Source organism: Typopeltis vanoorti, chromosome 15 (assembly GCF_054136105.1).
Source record: "Typopeltis vanoorti isolate ZY-2024b chromosome 15, IOZ_Tvanoo_1.0, whole genome shotgun sequence".
Lineage (NCBI taxonomy): Eukaryota > Metazoa > Arthropoda > Arachnida > Uropygi > Thelyphonidae > Typopeltis > Typopeltis vanoorti.
Window position 1 is genome coordinate 61,944,492 of NC_143563.1, and position 26,713 is coordinate 61,971,204.

The 26,713-nt window shown below is 35.5% G+C and overlaps 1 protein-coding gene across 1 annotated transcript in view; it reads left to right on the plus strand.

The window, feature by feature from the left end:
* The window catches only part of LOC150098801 (potassium voltage-gated channel subfamily KQT member 1-like), a 388,359-nt gene that overhangs the window by 292,218 nt on the left and 69,428 nt on the right, over positions 1-26,713 (plus strand). Inside the window, exons 2-3 of the mRNA XM_090404568.1 lie at positions 23,264-23,354; positions 25,258-25,384. Coding sequence (XP_090260694.1) covers positions 23,271-23,354; positions 25,258-25,384 — 211 coding nt within the window. The 5' untranslated portion in view covers positions 23,264-23,270. The remainder of the gene's footprint in view (positions 1-23,263; positions 23,355-25,257; positions 25,385-26,713) is intronic.

Genomic DNA, 26,713 nt, shown 5'->3' on the forward strand with positions numbered 1-26,713 from the left:
AAATCGCCTTGGTTGTTTCTCAGTATTCCAATTTTGTGATGCATATCCTCTTTTAAATATCCCACCGCCTCTGAAGAAGAATCTCTTCGAGTTATTTATATTATTTCAATTTTTTTTTTCATTTTTCTCCGTCAGTCAGAAAAGTAAACTCTCCTATAATTCTCAGTATCTTCTTCTTCTGATGATGATGATGGTCCCTGCAGCATTTAAACCTCATCTCATTCCACTTCTTAAATCATTTGCTAGTCCTTTTGCTGCTTGTGTATCGAAGATTTTATTCTGCACAATGAGAAATAATATTTTGTATCTGATGATCAAATTTCATGATGTTTATTTTCTATGCTTCTCTCAGTCATAGAAAGAACCGAATATTATACAATCTGCTTTATATTTTCTGTATATTGCATTAGTACGTTTATATTCTGACACTTTTCAATATTATACTGTTAGTATTTCTATTTCTTTTAATATTTCTCAATTTAACTGACTTGAAAGTTGACACCTATCATTACCAGGTAGTGATATTTATCTGCATCAACTCCTCTGTGGGTACAGGCATTTCATCTGCACGTCTTGTGCCTGTTGTTTATCATTACGTGGGCCGTTTGGTTGCTCACTCTTTCGTCTGGGGGAAAACCAAGTTTGCTTTTGGATATTTCTTCTGAGAAAGTACGTGCTAACTGTGAGCACACTGGAGAATGCAAAGTTAATAGCTCTAATCCCATTGTCATCACTAATATCCTGTCGACTGTCTGGGCAAATTATTGTTCTATACCAGGGGTATTCAACCCTTCGGTCGCGATCGACCGCGGACGGAGCGATTTTTGGTCGATCTCTTGTGTATTTCTCCTTACTTACAAATTTAATTAAAACTGAAAATATAATATTTTATTTATCATTATTTTGTATTATTTTTAATTCGCTTTAAGTGTATTGCTATTGTTTATTTATTTTTCGTTAAAATTGTCAAATCAGTAATTTTCTTATAAGTCAGGGTAAATGAATTAATTTGGATCAGTGGAAGTCAAACAGCGAGCCGAGTGAATACGATTATAAGCAAAGTGTAAAAACTCGATTGTAGCTTAAATATTAAATATTCCAAAGCACATTACATCGATTTTTTACTTAGGTTAAGTTCCATGTGAATATTGTAAAAAAATAAACTTTGTTTGTCTCGGTATAGTTCTGCTTTAATAAGAATATGTTAGAGTGTTAAAAACAAAGGCAATGTTTTTGTCGACGAAGCTGTACATGGCGGCATTAGAAAGATTGTTATTGAAACGTATGTATGAAAAAGGCTTGCGGGCTCTAAGTGTAAATATCTCCGAAGTCAGTCAGAAAGAGTTCAAACAACTTTCCGATGGCCGGCAACTTACAATCAAAAGAAAGCGGAGGAGAACAAAAGGCGTGCCGAACTTGAAACTTAAGATGAAAGACTCATACCAATTCTTTGGGGATTGCCAAATTTCATGCGAGGTCTCAGAGGAGGCCTAATGAAAAGGGACTGAAGCAAGCAGAAGTGGTCCCGGTTCCGGAATTGCTGTCAGAGAGGAGGCCGCCCGGTCCAGAGTCACCGTCAGAGAGACTGCCCGGATCCACGTTGCTTGAGAGAGGAGTTTCCCGCTTCCAGAAAGGAGCTTCTCGGTTCGAGACGTCGCTAGAGAGAGACTACTTCTAGGCCGCAAATAAGGTTTCAAATTGCCGAAAGGAAGAGTTCCAATTGCCGGAGAAAGGTTTCCAGGCCAGGTTAATGTCAGACATTCACCAGTGTGTTGCGTTTTCATTACAATTTGATGAATCAAACGACTTCACTGATATTGCTCAGTTAATGGTATTTATTCGCATGGCATTTCAAGATTATTCAAGTAAAGAAGAACTTTTGAAAATTATACCATTATTGGGAAGGACTAGGGGAGAAGACATTTTTTCGGCATTTGATGAATTTGTGAAACAACGCAAACTTCCGCTTTTTAAACTTGTGTATTACTACTGATGGTGCTCCTGCAATGATAGGTAATAAATCAGGCTTCATTTCATTATGTAAAAACGATGACAAATATCCAGATTTCTTAACGTTCCGCTGTATTATTCACCAACAAGTACTGTGTAGTAAAAGATTAAACACAAAAGATGTTTTGGATAATACATTTAAAATTGTAGATTCTGTTTGAGGAAAAGTCCTGCGGTTATTTAAATTACAGGCAGATGATGAGAGGGAACTTCTGTTGTACAATAATGTTCGCTGGCTCAGAAGAAGTCAATTTTTAGAAAGATTTCTTGTATTAATTAACAATATAAAAATTTTTCTTGATGAATGAAAAAGGAGATATTTATCCACAATTGAGTGATAAAATCACTTATCATTTTTAGTAGATTTCTGTACGAAATTAAGCAATTTAAATTTAAAGTTACAAGGTAGAGATAAAAATTTAATTGACATGTTAAGTCCAATAAAAACTTTCTAACAATACTTACTTTTATTAAAGAAAAATATAAATGACCGCGAATTTAGACATCTCCCATATTTATTAAAATTTTTTGAACAAAATCAAGAAATGCTTCGCTATGATTTAAAAGAATTTATTCGTGAAATAGAATTAGTTGAGGAAGAAATAAATTCAAGATTTAAATTCAAGATTGAAATGGATTTTATCAATAATCCATTTCAAGAAAACTTGAACATCACAGAAATTTCAAACAAAATTAGTGAGCTATTTGATATAAACCAAGCTGAAGTAGAACTTGAGATAATAAACATTCAGAATAGTTTACATTTAAAATCAATAAACAATGAAGTCATTTGGAAGTATGCACATGAAAAATTCCCAATATTAACTGATATTGCGAGAAAAATTCTGTCGTGTTTCGGATCGACATACTTGTCAGAAACCGCTTTTTCAAATATGACCGTCATAAAAAAAAAAAAAAAATCAATTAAGAAACCAAATTACAAATGATCATTTGGATGATTGTCTGCGATTGGCCATTTCTTCATGTCAACTTCACTATGAATATTGCGAGGTCCAAACAATGACAAATTTCACATTAACTTTTTTTTTTTTTTTAATCAACCAGCATTTCCTGTAACTTGCGAGTTTGTAATCAATCTGTTGTTTTTTCTAACTTTGGTTTTCCAAAATAGAGAAATATTTTATTCCAATATATATATATATATATATTTTTTTTTTGTTGTATTAAAATAATTAAAACTGATAAATAAATTTTTAAATACACAAATAAAGTTTTTAGTTGCTTATTTTTAGTTGTTTATTTGTGCGTAATTAGATATCAGGTTGGGGGAACGTGATCTACGTAAGAGAGTAGATTGCCGAATAACTTATTATAGAAAAGTAGCTCGCGTAGTAAAAAAGGTTGAACACCACTGGTCTATACCTTGTTTCTTTTTCTGCTTTAGTGGTGATGTAATCCATGACTAATTTTATACAATGGCAGGTACAGAAACACGTATCCTTTCTAGTTCTTCATAAAATTTATCTTTAACATACATCATCAAGTCTTTTCGTGCCTATTGGCACATAAGACTGCAGTGCTGTCTTATGTGCCAGCTGCTCTTGCTTCTGCCCAACTCGTCCATCTTGCCTCCTTCATGCTCAGGCCTTTCTGTAGCTGTGGCACAAGAAAACTGTTATCATATCCCGAACCTTTCGGCAGTAACTGAGCAAGTCACAGGACCTGACTGGCGAATGTCTTCAAAGAAGAATTATCCAATGATAAACGGAGCTGTAAACCGCACCAGAAAGTAACTTTAGGTGAATACAAATGAATTCGTTGGATTGAATGCGAGTTTTGCATAACAAATACCTGAAAACCCTGAGTATTCACAGCTCCGTTCAGGTGAAAGCGAGCCTCATCTCCTTACATCCACGGTCGCGCAGCGTCCAACTCCACTCGAGCAAGAAATTTTAAAGCGAATGTCAGTCGGCTTTCAAAGTTCTGCGAGCGAAACTCCTCTGTCAGGGTTAACTTGAATGGGCAGAAATGCAGAATCTTTTGTAGAATTTTCCAGACAGTTGGGTAATGCACATTCGTGTGTCTTGATACAGCACGTGCAATGCAGAAACCAACGCTGTTATTCATGACCTGATTTGCAACTTCATTCACTTGTGAACTGATTGGTTTGCGACATCTGCCAAGTCTAACTCTCAATGATCTCGTTTCTTCAAAACGACTAATCATTCATCGTAGAACACATAAAACTAGTAGACCTCATCGACATTTGTTCAGGCTACGAAATTAGCCGAGTGCAACCAGAGCATTACAATCGTTTAGGTAGTACAGCCTCACAAGCAAAGCACATTAGGGTAAGATCAAGGAGCATGGGGAAAATCCTGAGTCCTTTTTTTAAACCCCGTCCTGGCACTTGTCGAATTGCGTGATCGCTTTTCATCTTCCCCGTTATCTGTAGAGGACAGTGTAAGGATAAGGTGTTATTGAGCTATTAAAGCTCTGATCATGGCAAGAGGGTAACAGCAATAGCCGAGCCTCAGTTAGGACTTCATTGGCTACAGCATTGCCATCCATCACCCTCCCCGTATACCCATTTTAGTCGCCTAAGATATGTATGTTCTAAAAAGAACTGGGCGATGGACTGAGTACGTGACCTCCCAGCGTAATTCGCTGTATCAATTTCAATTAATTCTTATAGTCTGCACGAATCAAGTCCTTATCAGAACTGGCTTAAAGCGGCAAAGCAAGAATGCTTTTCATCTTCCCCGTTATCTGTAGAGGACAGGGTGTTATTGAGCTATTAAAGCTCTGATCATGGCAGGAAGGTAACAGCAATAGCTGAGTCTCAGTTAGAACTTTATTGGCTACAGCATTGCCATCCATTACCCCGAAGGGCATTATTAATCACCGCATCTGACTATCGCACGAATCAAGTCCTTATACCTTATATATAATATATAAGGACTGGCTTAAAGGGGCGAAGCAAGAATGCTTTTCATCTTCCCCGTTATCTGTAGAGGACAGTGTGTGTAGGGATAAGGTGTTATTGAGCAATTAAATTAAAGCTCTGATCATGGCAGGAGGGTAACAGCAATAGCCGAGCCTCAGTTAGAACTTCATTAGCTACAGCATTGCCATATTTAAAGGTAAAGCCGTCTCTAAAAAATTCGGACGATCCCTAGGCCACTCATTCGTGGGCGAAAGACCGTCCATCTCAGCGTTGGCTCAACTCAGTGATGGCCTTCCACCCACACGCCACCACCGAGCCGAACCGCTCAAATTCCAAGGAAAATAATTCACCGACAAAACCCTCAGCGGGCCGTGCCGGAGAACACTCTCCCCGGAGACTCAAATTGCTCCCTTAAGGCAAAAATCCTAAGATCCTAAGAGAGCGTACTCAAAAACTCTCGAATCTCAGCGCCCCTGGGGGGTAACAGCAACAGCCGAACCTCAGTTAAACTTCATTGGTACAGCATTGCCATTCATTACCCTCCAAGGGTATTGAATCCTCCAACCACACGAATCAAGGTTCTTTAGAGCATTACCTATAATATTATGATATTAAAAATTTAAAGGTATATTTCCTAATTGTTAATTTTCTTTTACAATTTAAAATTATTTTTGAATTAATCTTACATTTTTTAAGTAAGTTATAAGTTACATTATTGTTCTTAAGAAAATAATAAATTTTATTGGTAAATAGTGTCAAAATAGTATAAAAGCTTTACTTACCTGCCAAAAGACGAATTATTGTTAATATAGAGAGACAAAATTGTAGAACAGTATTCCATATTGCAATGAAATGATCATATATTTAATTTAAGAAAGACAGAAAATCAGCAGAAATAGGAAATATATAACAACAAAGCGTGAAATATAATGCTCGGTATTGTCTTGCTTTCCAAGAGACTTGATCCAGTCTTATTGACTTTCGGGCAGCATTAAGCTGATTGCCCAAGGATATCGCTTATTATATATAATATCTCCATATCAGTTTCTAGTAATAACGCTCTATTTGTCTCTATGTAGTCGGCTCATTTGTTTTCGCAATTGTGCAAACCTATGTTTCTACCAAATAGACTTCCTGATTGCCGACAAACATAAGTATCAACCTCTCATCTTTATCGGCAATAACTCTGATCGTATTTCTTCAAGGCAAAAAGAACAAGGAAATAATGAACACTAAATATGAAATAATAGTCGTATTATATAAAATTTTCGATTGCTATGATTGTTATGTATATATATATCATTATTTGCTGTTTCTCCTCACCTTTAAATATGCATATTAATGCTATAAAATTTATAAAAATAATGTTATGGAAATAAAAGTCCTATCATTTCAGTACATAACTGAAAAAGTACTTTGCTGTTCAACAAAAAAAAAAAAAAAAAAAGGTAACATGAGATAGAGTTCGCTTCTGAGAATGTTGTCCTTTTCAAAGCATTTGGTCACCATGACAACGGCTGACTGAGTAAAGTTAGTATTATTGTGTAAAAATGGACCCAGTACGGATTTAGCTCTGAAAGTCAATGTTATTAACAGCTCTAACTCGAGGCAAATTTTTATATATATATATATTTCCTTTCTACAAACTGTAATTATTCCCATATGAAATATCGCGAAGCAGTATTTTAAAGGTACATTTTTAATTCTTGACACATGCACAGTTGGTACACCTCTGATTTTAATGTATCACGAAAAAAGAAAATTTGTAATGGACTTGATGGAAAACGAATTTTTTTTTTATCTTGTCATTAATGTCTAAGTCCTTGGGTTAAAATTACAAAAAAAAACAAAAAAAAACTGCAAGTGTTAAAGTTTATAACGCTTTCTACAACTCTGACATATTCATACTTGATTAACATTCATGGCTCTAATAAACATCAGAATATTAAAAGTGTAAATAAGAAAAAAAATATATATGTATATAATGGAAAATATATATAATATAATATTAAATAATGCATAATAGTAAGGTAAATATTAATATATTCTATATATAATATTTTATTCAGTAATATTTATTACAAATAATATTAATATATATAATATTAATAAATGTGTTTCTAGAATTCAAGGAGTTCTTTTTTCGCATTCTCGACGAAGCTATTATGTTCTTCCCACTAATTAACTTTCCACTTTTGTAAAATACGTGCCTTATCTTTCCAAAAATTACTTATATTTAAGAAATACTTAATGACATCTTAAGAATGCGTGATGTCTGTCATTGTTCTACGATAGGTGGAGAAAAGTAACATTACCCTGTGAAGGGGTGTATGTATTAAGTGGGGGGGGGATATTACCGGTGCATAACCGAAGTATTTTGAAATGAGGAGTAAGCGGTTGTAAAAAAAATGCGTAATCTGAGTTTGTTTATAAGGTATCAAAATATACAGCTGATGTTCAACATTAAAGTGAACGAATAAAGTTTTTTTTTTTTTTTCAAGAGTGTGATGAACAACATTCCTGCAATTTTCAGTTTCAAAGTTTCAGGCACGATCTTTGGTTAAGTCCAATTATTTTAGACAAAGAAAAAGTACTTTCTTAGATTCGGTCATAAAATTATTTTTATGTGATTATTTTTCTATCTTTGGGTTAATACGTTTCTTCTCTCTCTCTCTCTCTCTCTCTCTCTCTCTCTCTCTCTCTCTATCTATCTATCTATCTATCTATCTATCTATGATGAAGAGGAAACTGGAAATGCAAGTCTTCCTCACACTGAAGGCCCACTCACAAGTGAGCAGCTTCAGAGCTTTCTTAAAAAAGTTCGAGGCTCTTCACAAAAACTGCTGACAGCCTATGACTACACCGCTGACATCAGTGGTCTTATCACCCAGCTGGAAGAGTTAAGAACTATTCTGGCAGGAAAAAGAGGGAGAAAAACCACCAATCTCAGGAAAAGGATATACTACCTGATAAACGGGCTTGAATCCCAGCGGCAGCGTAACTATCCATAAAGGAAGTGAGGATTACCGCACCAAATAAAACTAAACCATAAAAATAATGAGCACCTCAATAAACCTTCTCTCACTAAACGCTAGAGGATGTGCCACACCACTGCGAAACAGGCTGGTCCTGCAGCATATCCTTGCCCAACGGCCAGAAATAGTTATGCTGCAGGAAACAAACTTCCATTGCAATAGCAAAGCTTCATATCAACACTGGAAGAACTGGCCTTATACCATGCACCACTGTCCTGCCATACAACTTCATGGATCGGGAGTCAGCATTGGAATTCACCAAAACAGCGCTCTAAAAGTAGAAATAATCGATACCTTTCCTGGGTGTGCAATATATGCACTCATTACAACTCAGACAGGAAAGAAAATATATATCATTAACATATACATCCCACAAAATGACCAGCTTGCAGTGCAGGTACTGGAGTTTGTGCGAAACCACCTCAGCAAGGTCAATGACCACATCATACTGGCAGGGGATTTCAACTGCACTCTGGATCCTGCAATGGACAGACAGCAATGCCAAGAACATCGACACTCACTAGTTCAGCTTCTCCAGGATGTAATAAATGACTTCGAGCTGACTGACACCTTCAGACACTTGCACCCACATGAGAAAATGTTCTCCTGGAGAGCCAAAGGTGGTCCTACCAGTGTCTTATACCAGGCACGGCTCGACAGATACTACACATCGATGCACACAATACCCTACATCAGGAGAGTCACATACCATCCATCTCATGCATCAGACCATGATTCCATCCTTCTTAACATTTGCTTTCCTGGACACACCAGATACAAAGGAGGAGCATACTGGATATTTAACAACAGCCTACTAAAGGATACAGAATATCTCAGAACCTCTAAAATCTATATCGAAACTCTCATCAGAAATATACCTACTTCACAATCAATTTCCGAGTGGTGGTCACCTTTTAAATCCAAAGTTAAGGTATTCACTCAAAAATATAGTCACCGAAGAAATTTGAACAAGCATTCAGCCCTTAAAAATTTGCAACAACAACAGCAATTGCATCATCCAGAATCTGAGGAATACCAATCCCTAGAAGCCACCATACGCTCACACCTAGAGCACTCTGCAAGAGGAGCACTAATAAGAGCACGACGCAAACATATTAACTTCGCAGATGCCCCTACAAAGTATTTCTTTTCACTAGAAAAACGCCAACAAGAGTGCACCACTATATCTGCTATTAAAACAGATAATGGAAACATCATAGAAAATAATGACGAAATCCTCTTATATACCTTGCAGTACTACAAAAATTTGTACCAAGCCAACCCAACATCTATGGAGGCCACGAATAAAATTCTCTCCGATGTGAAAAGACTCTCACCAACAACAAGGAGTAACACAGAACTCCCTATCACGTTACACGATCTGAAAACTGCCTGCACCTCCTTACCTAAAGATAAATCTCCTGGCATAGACGGGCTCACCACTGAATTTTATCAGTCCTTCTGGGAACAGCTTGGACCTATCCTCTACAGAGTATTTGTCGAAGCGAATACCAATGGCTTTCCACTCAATATGACAACATCAGTTATCAAACTCATTCCAAAGAAAGGAGACGCGACGAAACTAGGAAACTGGAGACCCATCTCTATCACAAACACCGACTGCAAAATTATATCCAAAGCCATTGCCAACAAACTTAAACCCGCTCTGAGCGAAATAATAAATAGGCATCAGAGCTATTCCATCCCTGGAAGATCTATCCACGAAAACTTACATCTCATAAGGGATCTCATAAGCATAGCGAACAACAACAGTGAAACAATGGGTCTTGTAACACTAGACCAAGAAAAAGCTTTCGACCGCGTTGAACACCTTTACCTCTTCAACTGCTTGAAAGCATTTGGCTTTGGCTCAGGCATCATTCACTCTATTAAAATGTTGTATGCCAAGGCACAGTTTTGCATGAAAATAAACAACAGGCTTACCATAACTGCACCATACAGCAGAGGTATTAAACAAGGCTGTCCACTCTCCGGTCCTCTTTACACAATTGCCATCGAACCCTTTCTGTGTAGACTCAGCATGCTGCTCAAAGCATGCCGCCCTAAACTTCCCTACCAAACCATAACCCTGACAGCATATGCTGATGATGTTACAATTATAGCCCGCAAAGAAGAGGACTTTCATAACATACAAGTGGCATACCAACAATATCAGGCAGCCTCAGGAGCCAAACTAAACACACATAAAACCATAGGACTGTGGTGTGGCAAATGGAAAAACCGAACCGATTCCCCAATGTCTGGTACCTGGTCCACAGAGGGAAACAAATACCTGGGGATTTACCTAGGAAACACACCCTCTTATGTGGATAAGAACTGGGAAACACTAAACAAGCGTTTCAAGCAAGTTCTAGGAAAGTGGGCAGCAATACGAGCCTCTGCCTCCACAAGAGGGAGAACAATAATCGTTAACCAAATAGCCACCAGTGTCCTTTGGCATACACTAAAGATCCTTACGCCACCAGTTCAATTAATCAAACAAATAAAGTCAACCATATATCGATTCATATGGAATAAAACAAACTGGCTTCCCTACTCCCAGCTATGTACTTCTCTCAAAGATGGAGGACAAAAGTTGGTCTCCATTGACAACAGGATAACAACGTTCCGCGCTCGATTTCTCATAAATGCCCTACAACAGGAAATATCACACAAATGCACCACTGAGTATATTTTCACTTCTGCCACTAGAGGTCTCTCTCTCTCCACCACCTTAAGAATGACAACAGCTCAAGTGCCTGTAAGTTTAACAAACTTCTACAAAGACGCCCTTCGACGATGGAAGAAGCTAAACCTCCAGCACACAGCGAAGACAGCATCCCTACCTGAAATCCTCATGGAACCCATCTTTCACAACACGATGGTAAGAAGCCCGATCACTCAGAAAGAATTTTTCTTTCCTCCATGGAGCTGGCGAAACGTGAGGATCTTGGGTGACATTCTTTCTCCAAGCCTCACCTGGCGCTTTCCAAATTCGCTCGAAAACCTGGAATATGGGAATGAGTCTGAGCAGATAGACACCGTAAAGGCCGCTTTTCAAGCCGCTATGCCTGATAGCATAACAGAAGTGGGGCTTACTCCTCCAAACTCAGAAGTTTTGGCGCCTATCTTTCTGATAAAAACCAATAACTCATGGGAGAAACTTACACCCAGCAACACCAACAAGATCTACAGCACCCTAACACAACAGTCAAACCAAAGCACTTTGATGGAAAATCCTGCATCATCTGATCAAACACTATTTCAATGGGATCTACCATATCGCACAAGAGCCATCAAACCTGACGCAGATATTCAGTGGAGAATGTGGCATAATATATTACCTACTCCTACTATATTACGAAAATTTAACTCAAACGTCTCAGATAACTGCCTCTTCTGCTACCAATTAGGAACGGTCCGGCATGTCTACTTGGAATGCCCAGTCAACACTAAATTAATCAGTTTGACTCGGGAAACGGCAGCTCTTACCTGTGGTAATCTTCATACAGAAGAGGAATATTTCAATCTCGTCCATGTGGAGCCAAATAACCATTCATTCTGCAATTACCTTTTCATCACCGCAAAAGCGGTAATATACAACTTCTACCTCAGACATACAAGACCAGACAGCACAGCAACTTCACAGAGAGAGGCAACTGACCAACTCACTGCAGCCTTCCAACAAAAGGTGAGATGTCGGATCCTACACGAACATCACTACCATAGGCAAAACAACACCTTAGATCTTTTCCACCAAGAATGGAATCCACGGAATCAACTCCTGGCTGAGCAGGGCGACTGCATTATAATCCAATTTCCAGCATAGAAGTGACACCTTTACCCCCCCCCCAAAAAAAAAAAGAAAGGGGGAAGAAAGAAGGATTGTTGTGCTTAACAGTGCGAAAGTTAATCAGCTGGCACTCTCATGTTAATAGATAATATTGTGCAATAGTAACTTCTATGTTCTTCCACATTTATGTTCTTATGTTAAAACAAGATCTTATGTTATCATGTTAAAATAACTCTTAATGGCTTTAATTTATTTAAAAAAAAAAAAAATGTAATTAGCCTTATAAGTGACTTCGATGTAACATACCTCAACAAGAGTATGTAACCTCTCTGTCTGACTGCAGAGAACCAAAAACCGGTTAATCCTGTATATAAGATTGTTATGTTTACAATAAAAAAAAAAAAAAAAAAAAAAAAATATTTTTGTCTTTACCGCTATATATATATATATATATATATATATATAAGTATGAAACTTAAATTAGGCTAATTAGTACTGGTTACAATGTAAATTACAGCAAACATCGATAGATAGCCCGTCCTTCATACAGCTAACCTAGTCATGCAGATATAAAAAAAAAAAAAACTTCTTTCTTTCCTAAGTTCTGAAGAAAACACATTAGTCCCTCATTTCGTGCTTGATTTGCATTCCGATTTTGAAAGTTGGGTATAATGCCCACCTACCACTCAGCGTTGATGACTCACACTAATTCTCCTTTAAGTAGTCATAGCAACCAACGCAAAATAACGCTCCTCCCGTCTGCAGATAAATATTATCAGACATAGAGAGTGATGTAAATTATCCCTTGTAAACTTAAGATAAACTCTTTGTACCAACTTCCTTGTGTTATATTATGGTGTAACTTGTTATACATCTAATTACAATACTTTGCGCTACCTTGTAATGAGAATCGGGGTGTAATTCTGCATAGCCTGCAGTTTCAGACGGTGCAAGTGGAGCTCATCTTGTTGATTAAGCCGGAGCTAACAGCTTCATTTATGTACACCAATTAGAAGGAATAGAATTGCCTGAAGTGATGTTGCACGCTCAACTGTCTACGTATTAGTCTTTCCAAATTGCTTTCTCTGTCGGAAATCTAAGGCTATTCCATTGATGTAAACAGATATTTATTAATCAAAGTGTGGATGCATTACTTGTTTTTTTTTTATTAACAGTTTTTCTCTACTGGATACTTTTAGACAAAGATGTTGGTAAAGATGCTTTTAATAAAATTGACATCATTATCAAACACTAGGACATCATTATATTGGCACAAATGCTTTAGACGGGTACTTCGTTATGAAGTTTATACAAAGGCAAACCACGTCTTACTTCGAACTACTTGACAGCAGATGTTTCCTAAAAGGGTATTCTCTGAATAAGACCACGATCTTAAACAGTAGCTACTCAATTATTTATCGGTTCCTCCAGCCGAAAAAAAAAAATAAGTATCGAATTTATAAAATTCAATGCCTTTGTATTTGCCGAAACTTTTCAATTGGTGTGTATTTTGTGTTATTGTCTTTGTGCACGTGCTTGTGTATGTGTGTGGAGGGGGGGGGGGATGAGATTTGGTAAGAAGTATGAGTCCATGAAATCGATCTTTTATAATTAATTTTGAAAAAATAAAATCAATAAAGACTTAAAAGCTTTCTCTTTGCGATGAAACTACTGTAGAAGTTTGTTATAACGATAGCTTAAAACAACAAAGACCTTTATTTATAAGAAATATTTGTTATTGACAATTTTCCTTGATACAGAAAAAGGTGGATGAGCAAACGTTAAGAGTAAAGTTGAATGAACAGTCAAAGATAAATATATCACGTTGATTTCGCTATCTCCACCCACATATCATTAGTCATGGTACACATCCGAGGATAGAATGAAAGGTTACAGAATCGACAAAAGAAAAACCATCTGGTTCGTTTTGGAAAATGGTTGATAAAAATATTGTCATTGCTGAATTGTTCATCAAAGAAACTAAAATTTTCTGAACGTGTTTTGTCAAATGTATACCGTAATTTTTGCGAATAACTTCCACAATGAAACTAACCAAGAAAGGTTTGATTTTTATAGGAAATTACTAAACAAAAAAGATGGCCTGTCCAATTCTCAGAGGGAAAAAAATAGTATCAGTCAAAAAAGTACAGAAAAACCGAATCTGCGAAATATATATAAAACTATTGCATTGTCAGTATATACAAAAATCCGCGTAAACTGACTTCTGGAAATAGGTCATTTTTTTCATGTGACTTCTACCTGTAGTACATTAGTGCCGTAGCGAGATAAGAAGGGGATTTGTTAGTTTTATTGTTTTATATTTTACATAATCCTGAAACTTGCTCTAGAAACTAAACACGGAACTTTTTAAGCCATTTAAGTGAACTCTGAGATGGTCTCATACTAAACATAAACATAAATTCAACTCCCACCTAAGAATAAGCCCTAAAATCCGCGTTCACAGCGGGATACGAAAACCACCAGCAAATCCGACCTCAATTATTTGTAAGAACTTTTGTATTAAATATTTAACATAAATGTATTACAAATATAATGCATATCTCGTAATATGTTATATTTGTAATAAAGATAAGCATAAGACTGACAAAACATCCATTTCTGGCAAAGTAAAATGTTAATGCAGAAGTTTCGGGAAATGATCACGTGACTTAACTCTTTATGAGTTGCCTCGGTATTCGAAAGAGCCGTTCGAAAGTCTTCTCGAAACGTGTAGCAAGTCACGTGGATGTGTTTTAATAATGCTAACAATATTTTTTTTTCTTCTTCCTCAAATTTCGAATTCTTAGCACATGTGCTACTTTAAAATATTTTATATTATTCTTTTAAATTTAAAAGAATTAATATTTTTTTTAAAGAATTTAAAAAATATGTAATCAAATTTTGTAGGTTAATGACAAAGAAGAAGAAGCCTTTACAATCTCTTTTTTCTTCGAAATAACTGCAAAGCTTTCGACATAAGCTACTAAGGATTTCTAATAAACTTGTAGAGGAGCAAGCATTCAATATCCCCCCCCCCTGAAAAAAGCGCTAATAAAAATGATCCACCGTGGACCTATTTTTGAATACCGAGACAACTCGTAGCACATATCGAGAGAGATAGATGCTTTATTTTCAAAAATATTATAATAATAATTATTGTTGTTATTATTATCTGATGAAAAATATCTTTGTGTTGCACTAGCATGACCTTTTATGACAAAAATTAGATAAAAATTGCCGTATTCTAATTGCATGCTTCATCAAAGAGATTCAACGGATGAATGCAATTCGAACATTAAAAAAAAAAAAAAAATTGAATGCCATTTAGACAAGACAAATCCACTCATCTTTCAAATATCTTCTTTCCTGGATAGACGCAACATAAAAAAAAAAAAAAAAAAAAACTGAACTTCTAATCCTTCAATATTTATCCATAGTTCCATCATCTTCCTTAGATTTCTTCAGTTATTATAAAGCCTACTTTGTAATTCTTTTTAAGAGCGCGCAAAAACTGCTTATTTTTTATGCATGAACATAAACGAAATACCCACAGAGATTTCTTTTTCCGTAAGATATTTGCAACATTGATTTTTTTTGTTTTTATTAAATCCGTTTTCACCTTTATAGTTCATATGTAAACCAGAGAAGACAGTGAATTGTTTAGTTTATTATTATTGCATATTTTGAAATCAAATTTCCATCTATTTGTTGATGTTTTTATAAACCAAATCAATACTGTTGGGTTGGATGGCGGAAATATCTATTATGGATCGCATGAGAAAGCAATAACGCAAATGCCAAAAGAAACAACTGCAAACACATCCACTCTCTAAGAGACACATGTTATTAAATAATCTCTTTTTTTGAACGACAAAAAAAAAGTTATTTGTGCGTCTAACTGGAATAACAAAAGTCATAATATAAAATTCCATATGTTGGCGATGGTATCGTATAATTAAATCACAAAATAGTATTATTTAATAAAGTTAAATATTGATTTTTGTTCGTCTCATGAGAGGATAGGGTAGCACCTCCCTTTACTAACACCTATGAATACTGAAATTTCTTTATTAGAAAAAGAAGTGATAGATGTTATAAATATCCAATTGACGCTAATATAACACTGAATATTTCCGCGTGTTAGCAGATAAAAATCTCTCCAGTGTACCTAATAGAGCTCGTAACTCGGCGTTACTTAATGGAGCCATGTTCAATAGAGAAAATGGGCTGCGATGTTTGTGGGTGTTTTACAGCTTTGGCGGAACATCATGCGTACAAAAGACGGGCTTGTATCTGACTGGCTTCTTCTCTCGGTTAACATTTCTAATTAAGTAATACAAAAATGTTGGGATGTCGTGCATAACTTTTTTAGTCTCTTTGGAGGCCATACATTAAAGGGACATTATAGGAACATATATTAAAGATAAAACAAACAGACTACTACAGAAATATAACCTTAAAGCCACCTTTAAACCTGCAAAATTAAAAAATTTACTCACCTCATCCAAAGACTCACTCCCTCCGCTGACCCACCCTGGAGTGTACCGTATTTATTGCACCTGTAATCTACCCAATATAGGGGAAACAGGACGCACAATTCCTATCAGACAAAAGGATTAATTACGTTATCTTTAATTGCACCACTTTACTCTTGTTGCCTTCAGATCGATCCATTTAAGTCCCTCTCTCTCTCTCTCTCTCTCTCTCTCTCTCTCTAATCTTTAAAGATTTTCACCGTTTGCATCACGACCAAGAAACAGTCAAGAAAATACTCGCATTTCCTAAGAATAAATGACGAAAAGGAATAAAAAGAAAAAGAACTTTGCACCCCAATTAACGAAACTACTAAACTTCTTTTCACTAGAAAAAGTTTTGAAAGATTCCTTGCATTCAAGGGACAAGACAGAGAGAATAAAGAAGAACAAAGAGACGTGGGGGGGGGAAGAGCATAAGAACTTAAATGGGTCCAAAATCTGAGGGGGCCCCAATCAAAATTCATCAAAGAAATTCTGGAGAATCTTTCCATGGCAATGGAAAGATTCTCGAGGGAGGGCCTAAAATCACAGCAGGCTGCTCACTGAGAAATATTTTTTAATTTTTAACTTCATTTACATTATCGTGAAAATTTTCAGAATTATACAAAATGTACACTGAGTTAGCTTTGCATTAATAACCCCCCCCCTCCCTATTTACATATTTGGTGCGATAAAGAAGTACCACGCGATATCAACGTCATGTGCGGCTCCTATAAATGCTAACCTATCCTCTGTACGTAATCAGTGAACGTTTTTATCAGTAATAAGGAAACGTGGCAATGTAAGCCAATTTGACTGCGGGCAGATAGTTGGGGTCTCCGAGGGCAAGTGCCCGTATTTCTGAACCAGCCGCACTTGTCGGTTGCTCCCGTACCACTGTATCAAGGGTGTACCAGGACTGGATTAAACATGAACAGACATCCGGCAGAAGGGCTCACATTGTTAGCCACGCGTGGTTGATCCTAGAGGTGAGCGTCTGGTATCACGACTTTTATCTCAGCAAATAACGTGCAGCAGCCACGGAGCTCACCCACCAGTACAACAGCGAGGAAGTTTGACCAATTTCCCACACAGCCAGAGACCAAACTATGAGGACCTCAAGACATCGCAAACAACACCTCCCGTAGGCAAGGAACGTCGCAATGGACCCTCACAGATGGAAAGATGGAAGAAGGTGTCTGGAGTGATGATTCCCATTTCCTGCTGCACCACTGATGGTCGGGTTCACTTTTGGTGTAAACCACATGAACCCCTATCCCATGGTTTTACAGTTCGGGTTCAACAAGTCGGCGGAGGTGGTGGTACGGTCTGGGGAGTTTCTTCCTGGCACGTCCTAGGTACGCTGGTAATCATCCTACAAACACTGAATGGGGAACGCTACAGGACATGTTAGCCAACCATCTTCATCCATATCTGTAAGAGGTCTACCCCCGACCACGGCGCCATCTTTCAACAGAACAACGAACCTTGTCATCGGGCTTGTACAACTTACTTGCGGTTGGAGGAACACGACAATGAATTCACCACATTGCCTTGGCCCCCAAACTCCCCTGATTGATCCTCCTCCACGGAATGGGCGTGAACTGACGGAGTTTCTGCAGCGGACATGGGTCGAATTACGCAAGGAGGATGTTCGACACCTTGTGAAATCTGTTCCTTAGCGAGCCGTGATTCCATAGAGAGGTGGGCCAAAGCGTTATTAGATGCGTGTTCCTAATGCGAAGCTAACTCGGTGTATAACTAAAGAGCAAGAGTTCATCCAGGCTACAAAATATATAAACATTATACATTTTTCCAAACAATAGCGAAAAACACAATAGTAGCAGCAAGAACCATATTGATAAACACGAATATAATGTATACACACAATGAAGCCTTCACATGGGAGAATTCATTTTCTAACATTAATTAATTTCCAAATTTATGCATTTATTCCGAATAAACTACCAAAGTACTTTTAAAGAAATTCAAGCACTCCCTGATCAGATTTCTGTATTTCTGAGTAGCCTATTAAAGATTGAAACTAAATAAGTATACTATATAATGATCGTGTATTATTTCTCTTGGACAACAGCAAGTTGAATGCATTTCTTTGATTTTTTTAATGTGAATCCCACCCACAAAAAGCTGTAAACACCTACAATAGGTCAACAAACGTCTACCCCAATGGGTTTACGATTTTTTGAATGGAAAGTGGAGTTGCCCACTCCGTCAATCATTCAGGGAACTTAGAGTAAACAGCACAAGCGTAAATGTCAGCATCAAGGATGCACTTATCAAATAACGATCTTAATGGTGCAGCAAGTTAAAAGTCTCGTGGCAGTCTTTAGTTAAATAAAGGCATAAACACGTGCACACAAAAAATTATTAATATTACTTCCCATAGGGTGGAAAGGGGAGTGGAGTAAACATAGTCCATCGGACCTGTTCAGATTATAACGATGTTGTAATGCTTCCAAATTTCCTTATGCGGTACGTTTTTGTAAGGATTCTTACAGGAAGTTTTCAAAGATGAGATCATACTCCGGAAATTAAAACTATTGAACAGAAAAGTACATTTGATGTGTTCTATTGATTGAAAAAGGGATTGTGAAGCCCAGAAACGAAGCCCGTACGTACTGTTAGATTTTTGACAAGGTTGATGTTGGAGAAAAACCATGCATATATGTGTGTGTGTGTGTGTGTGTGTGTGTGTTATTTTTACTTTTAGGTGTTCTCTTGTGGTTTACCCATGCTTTGCCATCCTGCCAAAATATCAGAAATCGCTACCCCGTTGAAGGATTACGATGAATATTACGGAGAAGACATTGTTGAAAATGCTTCATGAAATTAGTTGGTCAATGTGGAACGTAAAAAAAATAAACTTTCCTTCGATGCAGCTTATTTTTTGATACCTAAAAGAAACAGGATATTTCTCTTGAACATATAAGTCCCTTTCCGTATTGTCTGGAAGTTTTCTTCATTTTGGGGTTTGATAAAAGACGAAACCTCTTCAGACATTGCATGGTGTTTATCAGATCTTGTGCCAAGTGTAGTTTATTCTCCTTTGGCAATCTTGAAAAATGTTGAGGCTGTTCTTCATCGAAAACATAAGAAAAGCATGAAGTAAGACGAAACAGAAAAGTCTGGGCTTGTGAAACATTTTACCATCTCCATAGACAAAGTTTGTTTGAGAAAGGCTAAAATCATACATGAACTCAGTTTCCTTAGGCAGAATTGTAAATCATGGCTACATCTTCTCCCAATCTGAACAAATCCAATGGAAATTTAGCACTCTTCGCCAATGCTCGTTTCGTTTTTCGTGTATACCGTTTTACTAAACCTTGCTAAGGCTTTAGTTATAATTAGGCCTTATCGTTCCCCTAGAACTGATGCTACCATATTTTCATTGTTATTTTTTTTCCGACTTATCTCTACTTATAATAAAGCAGCTTCCGTTTGTTTATATGTTTATTAAGTGGCATAATGCTTGCGTGTTTCTATGGCAACGTAGATTTCTATATTAAGTTAAGAAGTCATGTTTTAATGACTCTGATCTGGGAGCCTCCATGCGCCAGACTTGATTCCGTTTGTGATTTCTTTTTGCTTCCCAAGATGAAAGTGAATATCAAAGACTGATATCTGGGACGTTTCCTCGATCTATAACCGAAATAGACACATTTCAGTCTAGATCAGAATACGAACTCAAAGAAAAGTTATTAATGATGCTTAAACAGTAACACAAAGTTGGGGAATCGTTTTATAAACTCTCTCTCTCTCTATGTTCACTACTGGACATCTACAGATGCCGTATGGTCACTCCGATGCTCGGTGATGTGCCAGACCAGGCCTCGCCATGTAGTCCTGTTGTTTGCTTTTCTGGCAGCCTCAACTCTCTGAAGATCAGTCACTCCACACACCATCTATCCATCTCATTGATGGTCTACCCCTTCCTCTTTTCCCAGGAACTTTACCTTCTATTACTGTTCTGAAAAGTCCCCCTTTCATCCTTTCTATGTGTCCAAAATATTTTCACTTTCTTATGTCAATATCCTTTAAGGAGCCTTAAAGTTCTACTGATCTTTTCTAACACCCATTCATTTGTACGCCTTTCAGTGTATGATATCCTCAACAGCCTTCTGTAACACCACATCTCAAAAGCAAATATCCGTTTCTTATCTGACTTCCATAGGTTCCAAGTCTCACATCCATAAGTCGCTGTTGGAAAAACAACTGCATCCAAAATCCTCAACTTTGTTCCCATGGAGATAGATCCATCCTTCCAGATTTTAGACAGGTCTCTGACTGTTGTTTTAGCCATTCCTGACTATAAATTCTCAACAGAAAGAATTTAAAGAAAACGACAACCATCTTTGATTTGATTAGGTTAATCGTGCATTTTATTTTTGTTTTTAGAAGGTCCGGGAATTTTTGGACTGCGCACTTCGTATCCAACATACCCAATTGTTCATCGCGTTACGCATGGAAGTTGACAGACCACTTATTAACAATTGAAGTACGTGCTGTGTTCGAGACTGTTTCACACCCGATGACATCGTAAGGAATAGGAAGGCAAAGATAAAATAACACAGCCTTTAAAAATTAATAATAAAAAAGGGGATGCAGTTTAAATAAGTGGAAATGGGAAAGAAGTGGAAATGAGGTTGTTGTTGTGTCATTTAGTTCAATTGTGTGTTCTCTGGCTGGTTTGCCTGTACATGTCAGGTCGAACCCGAGTTTGCAGGAGGAAATCATCTTGCCACTTCCATGTGAGGGTAATTTACCCTCGGTTTAAATGTCCATAAAAATATTCTTTGCCTGTTAGATGGGATTTGAAATCAAAGTTTTTTTAATAAATGGTTCGAACTACAGCGGCGTACTTATTTGGGATGAGAGGAGCACAAGGAGGGGCGTGAGTGTTTTGGATTGGTAAAAATTATATAGTAAAAATCAACATAATAAAAAATAGAAATAGTAAAAAGTAAGGATTAGTAATAATTATATGGATAAAAAAATATATATATTTGGACTGCTCAAATTTTATAAAATTATCTACGTAAAAGTATTGTTATATAAAAAATATGATAAAACGTTTATTTACAAGAAAATGAATTCATTTTAGTTAAATATTACTTAGGGGATTAAAAATTGCATCCGAGTTTCAACCCTTACTTCAAATGAGTACTTCGTGCAGAAGATGCAGTAGGTTGTGGTTTTCTATGGGGAGTATCTTGCGCTATCGATCATGACTCATAACAGTTATCGATCATAACTCATAATAACTAATAGGTTGCTAATAAGATTGTAAATAGAAGCTGACGAGTAGAAAGGTCGTTTTAAGCAACGGAACAACCATACGCAGGTCTAAGTTGTAACTTCACAAGGTGACAATTTAGACCTCACAAGAATTTTCAGGGCCTGCATTTTATAAAACATACTAATGCTTCAGTATCAATTATAAAATATTAATTTTTTATTATTTTATAACTAAAAGAAACAAAAAGCATAAATTGTAAAATTTCGTAAGGGGGGGGGGGGTTCATTTTACAATCTCAGTTCAGAGACATTACCGATCTTTCACACTATGGAATAATTCGGAAAAATAAAAATATTTGTATTTTTCCGAATAATACATAAAATAATCAATCGTAAAATAAACAGAATGAGAAAGATCTGATTCTGAATGCAGCGTGGAAATTCAATCAGTTTTGTTTGAAGTGTTTGTCGAAACCGCAACTCAATTTCCTTCCCATCATGCATCTTAATAAAAAGATTTCTTTGTTAACGTCTTTTGTGGAGTAAATTTGGAACGTGATTGGCTCTCTCTCTCTCTCTCTCTCTCTTTGATCTCGTAATTTCAAAACTCAAACTTGACATGAACTTTGAAATTATGACGTGTTTTAAAACAGAAGATCTAAAGAAATTCGGAAGAAGAAAATAAAAGAAAAATTGTCTAGCAATTATAATGACTAACAAGGTTGTGGCTGTGTTTCTCTCCTGGCTATTCATTATGCACGACCTGCACTGTCGTAAGTAGCACAAAAGTGTCCATTTTATAAAGTTTATTTGAAGATAATTGCACAAGTTCTGTTACGTATCCTTAAAATGTTTCGTAATTGTGCTTGTATTTTCCAATTTTTAGCTAAATTATAAAACATTTTAGGAATTTTAATTAACTGCTTTAATCAGAAATATTTTTTGTTTAAAATTTATTTATGTAATAAATTTGTTTTATCGATTTATATACTAGTTTGATTTTTTAATATTATATTTATTAATTTACAGCAAAGTATCTTTAGCATGGTTAGTAATTAAATTATTTAATCATTAAATATTTTGATTAATTTCAAGATGTTACTAAATGAATTAGACAAATAATATGATGTAGTAGTTTAAGGGAAAAAATTCGTCTTTAAATAATTTTAATAATCATACACGTAATTCGTACACAAGTCTTTCCAACCACAGAGCATAACCGATACCACGTGAGTTAACGAGAATGCGCTATAGGATTTGCAACTTTTCTTGTTTAGGGTTAACATAAATATATAAATATTTAATAATAATAAAAAGAGCCAAAGACTTTATTTCGGAGTTTTTAAATTAAACAAAATTATGTGATATTAAAGATCCATCCTTATTTCATAGCAAAGAAAAAATAGATACCTTGAAAGTTTCCAAAAATTGGCCAGAAAGTTGATGAGAATTCCATCGTCGTAGTGTAAATTAAGGCAAATCCGATGCTGAGGATTGTATTCTCGTAAGCTCTCTGATCACTTTTTAAAAACTTCCAAAGTATCTATTTTTTCTTTGGCTATAAATGAATCTTTATTATTTCCTATTTCTGTCTATAAATATTTACTTTATTATAAAAAATAATAATTTTATTTTGAGATTAAGGAAAAATTAAGTTTCAAACATGTATGTAATTTTATTATGATTTTATCGAAAATGTAATTAAATATCATTATTTGATTAACGAAGATATATTTTCACGTTTCAGGTTCTGCATGGTTTTTATGTGTCTTGTCTTAAGTGTTTTCTCTACCATTCAAGAATTTGAAGAGATGGCCAGCGCGATTCTACTTCGAATGGTAAGTTCAGTTTATCTTCTAAACAAAGTTTCTACTTCCGAAATACTACGGGCATATTTATCGTAAAAATTCACATCTATTTTATTGTTGCAGAAACTGATTCCATGTCACTTATAGAAAAATAAATAAATAATAATAATAATAATTCGAAATTCGTTCCAAATATAAACACTAGGTGGCATTACTTGTCACTTTCGTTTATGTTATAATCAAAAAATTGATAGGGCTCGGTAATACAACAAAAGCAATCGAATTTTGCTACTGCTTACTGAAATCGCCAAAATGCGATATAAATCCCTAAAAGAAGTTTATTTCTTATCTATATTTGGAATGTCCAGGAAGAAATCCTTAACTGATATTGCAATTTCTCTTCTATTACCAGAAAAACTATTTGTCGCATACCGTCGCATGCATGTGTGTGAAGTTTTAAGCAGTTATACTAAATTTATGTCTCCATTAAAGCCTGAAAAGATCCGAAAGATAGATTTATGTAAGCATGAATTTCTCTATTTCTTTACTTTCCAATACCGGAAACTCAAAACGAAAAAAAAAAAAAAATTCTTCATCCATTTTAGCCAACAACTTCTCTCCTTTATTTAAACAGAACCTGCTCAAGTAATCTGAGTTGAAAGGATAAATTCTTAACAGTGATTTGCATATTTATGACTCAAAGGAAGTGCACAATCACGTCTATAAAATAAATTACTGTAACTTTTCGTTTACTACTTCCTGGTTCCCTGGTGTCATTAGAGAGAATCAGCTTAAAAAAATATCAGTTAAACTTTCAAAGTAGAGCCAGACTAGTCTTATTATGTTGCGAATAAAATTGGATAGAAAGTTTATTATTCAAGTACGTAGGGCAAGTAGCGCCCTCTAGGACACATTCTCTTCAACAAACATCGCAGAAATGCTATTCGGAAGTTTTATTGTTAACAAGTTAAAAATAAAATAATAATAATAACAAAAAATTACAGCGATCTTGCTGGAGTGGCAAGTATTATTTTTCGATGGAAATTTCTGAAGTTCTCAACCATTAACGCTTCATTTAACCTGACAAAACGTCCACGCCGCCTAGTTTCTAAGAAATACAGATAACATCTAAAAAAAAAAAATTATCTTTCGATCCAGATCATTAAGTGAAACCAGTTTTTTTTTTCTTCCTTCAGATCCTCACGAAATATTTACTTTTCTTGCTTTATTTAAGAGAATAGATTGATTTCGTGTCTCGAGAAAATATAGGTACCGTCAGTGCATCAATTATTTACGTGTGTTTTACATTCTGTTAATTGCTTTCTTCGCATTTGAATATCGGTTTCCGTTTGGTATGGATCGGAGACCTGCGAAAAGTACTTGAAACTTCTTTTTGTCCTAATTATCTCAATAAAACGAAAGGACAAGAATATTAAATACAAAACCACATTTCAAACTAATCCAGAGTTAGCATTTTCATTTGTTTGTTTTAAATCTATTTACTTTCATCTTATATAAAGTAAGTTCTTTAATTAATAGTTTTTGTTTAATTAAAACTCCCGTGAAAGTAGATTCTGCTTGCACAATTGGTAATGTAACACACACACACACATTGATTTGATGACTCAACGCTTTCTGGTATTATTACAAGAAATATTTTTTCAACTCAATTGTTTTTATATATTGCTAACCTATCTGATTATTATTAAAGATTTTTCCAGCTTTTATTTTATTTTATTTTTATTTATTTGTTTATTTGATTTTATTATTATTTTTTTTGAATGATAATAAGCGTCTATGCGTCATTTATTAAAAATGCCTATAGGCATTCTCTAACAGGTATTTAAATGCCTAAATTTTCCGAAGATAACGCATCTGTGATTATCAATTTTGATATTTTGTATTTTTATCATTTAGTTTTTGCTTTTTGCAGGAAATTGTAATGGTTGTCTGGTTTACATTTGAGTTCTTCCTTCGCCTTTGGTCGGCCGGATGTCGTTCCAGATATCAGGGATGGCTAGGGCGTTTGCGCTTCCTTCGCAGTCCGTTTTGTGTTATTGGTAAGTAAGTGTGAAGGGAAAAAAAAAATTAAATATGTGACTGATCATGTGATCATAATGTTAAATAATCTGCCTATAATGCAATGGTTAAATTACCGGAAAGTAATTATAGTATTAAATAAATAAAATAATCTCCCAGAATCATAACTTAATGTAATATTAAAAATTAAAAATAAAGTACATGAAGAGTGGGAAAACAAAGAAATTGACATTTTCACGTAGAACAACATTATACTGGTGTGCCATCTAGTGAGGGGTCTACTAACTAAGATATACGCAAAGTTAACTTCCAAATAGAAACATTTGGGATATATTCCCGCTTGAACACGCCGCCAATGTCCATTCATTCTTCGTTATTGTTCTCGAAGTGGTCTAATGCGACTGAATTGAAATAGAAAATTGATAGCCTACTATTTTTTGTGTGTGTAGCTTTGAAAAAGCGTTCCACTCGGAGTGATTTCAATTAGACATTGATTAACAGCGTACTCAGGTTAAATTACCACTAAAGACATCCATCATTTAGCTGTCAACGCCACCTATATCATTAACTTCACTAATACGTTTACGTCTTTTGGTAAAGAAGGCTGCACACTCAACATTAAATCCAATGTCGATTGAAGTTGGAGAAATATGTTTTCTTTCCAAAATGCAGTTATCGATGGGGAATTATTATTTAACTGCAGTTGCTATTGTCGTAGTTTTCGCAACGTTTTGTTCGTAATGTTAATTTCGATAGATATGGTTTTTTCTTCCATTTTATTTCGTTCACATTAAGTAGACAGTTTTGTTTTTAAGCGTTCTAATACTGTAAGCCACAGCTTCTGGTGTCATCTGATACTTAATTAAAATACATGTTGTTTTTTTTATTTAATTTTTTTCCCTTAAGTCTCTTTCTGCATTTCTAGGAAGTCTTTTGGATTTTGTTGTATTGAATTAAACATCTCCTCGAGGCATACATCGGCGCTTTTTTTTTTTTTCATTTTTCAATTTTCATTTCATTTCAATTTTCCATAATAGGATTATAACAGTTAAGTCAAATAACATGTTTCGCTCTTCGACGTTAAATTATTCATAAAGTAAATCGTTATTTTCTTAATATCATCGCCGTTTTTAAATCGATATCTCGTTATTGTTTTGAGCACTCTAAAACTTTAAATTAAAAAAAAAAAAAATAGAAGTGATAAAGAATTGTTTCAACATCGCTTAGCAGAGGATATTAATCACATCAATTATTTTTGTATCTTTGTTTATTTATTTTTCCATTTGATTTGAATATGATTAATTGATGAATATGACACACGACATTTAATAAAATAACGTAAAATATAT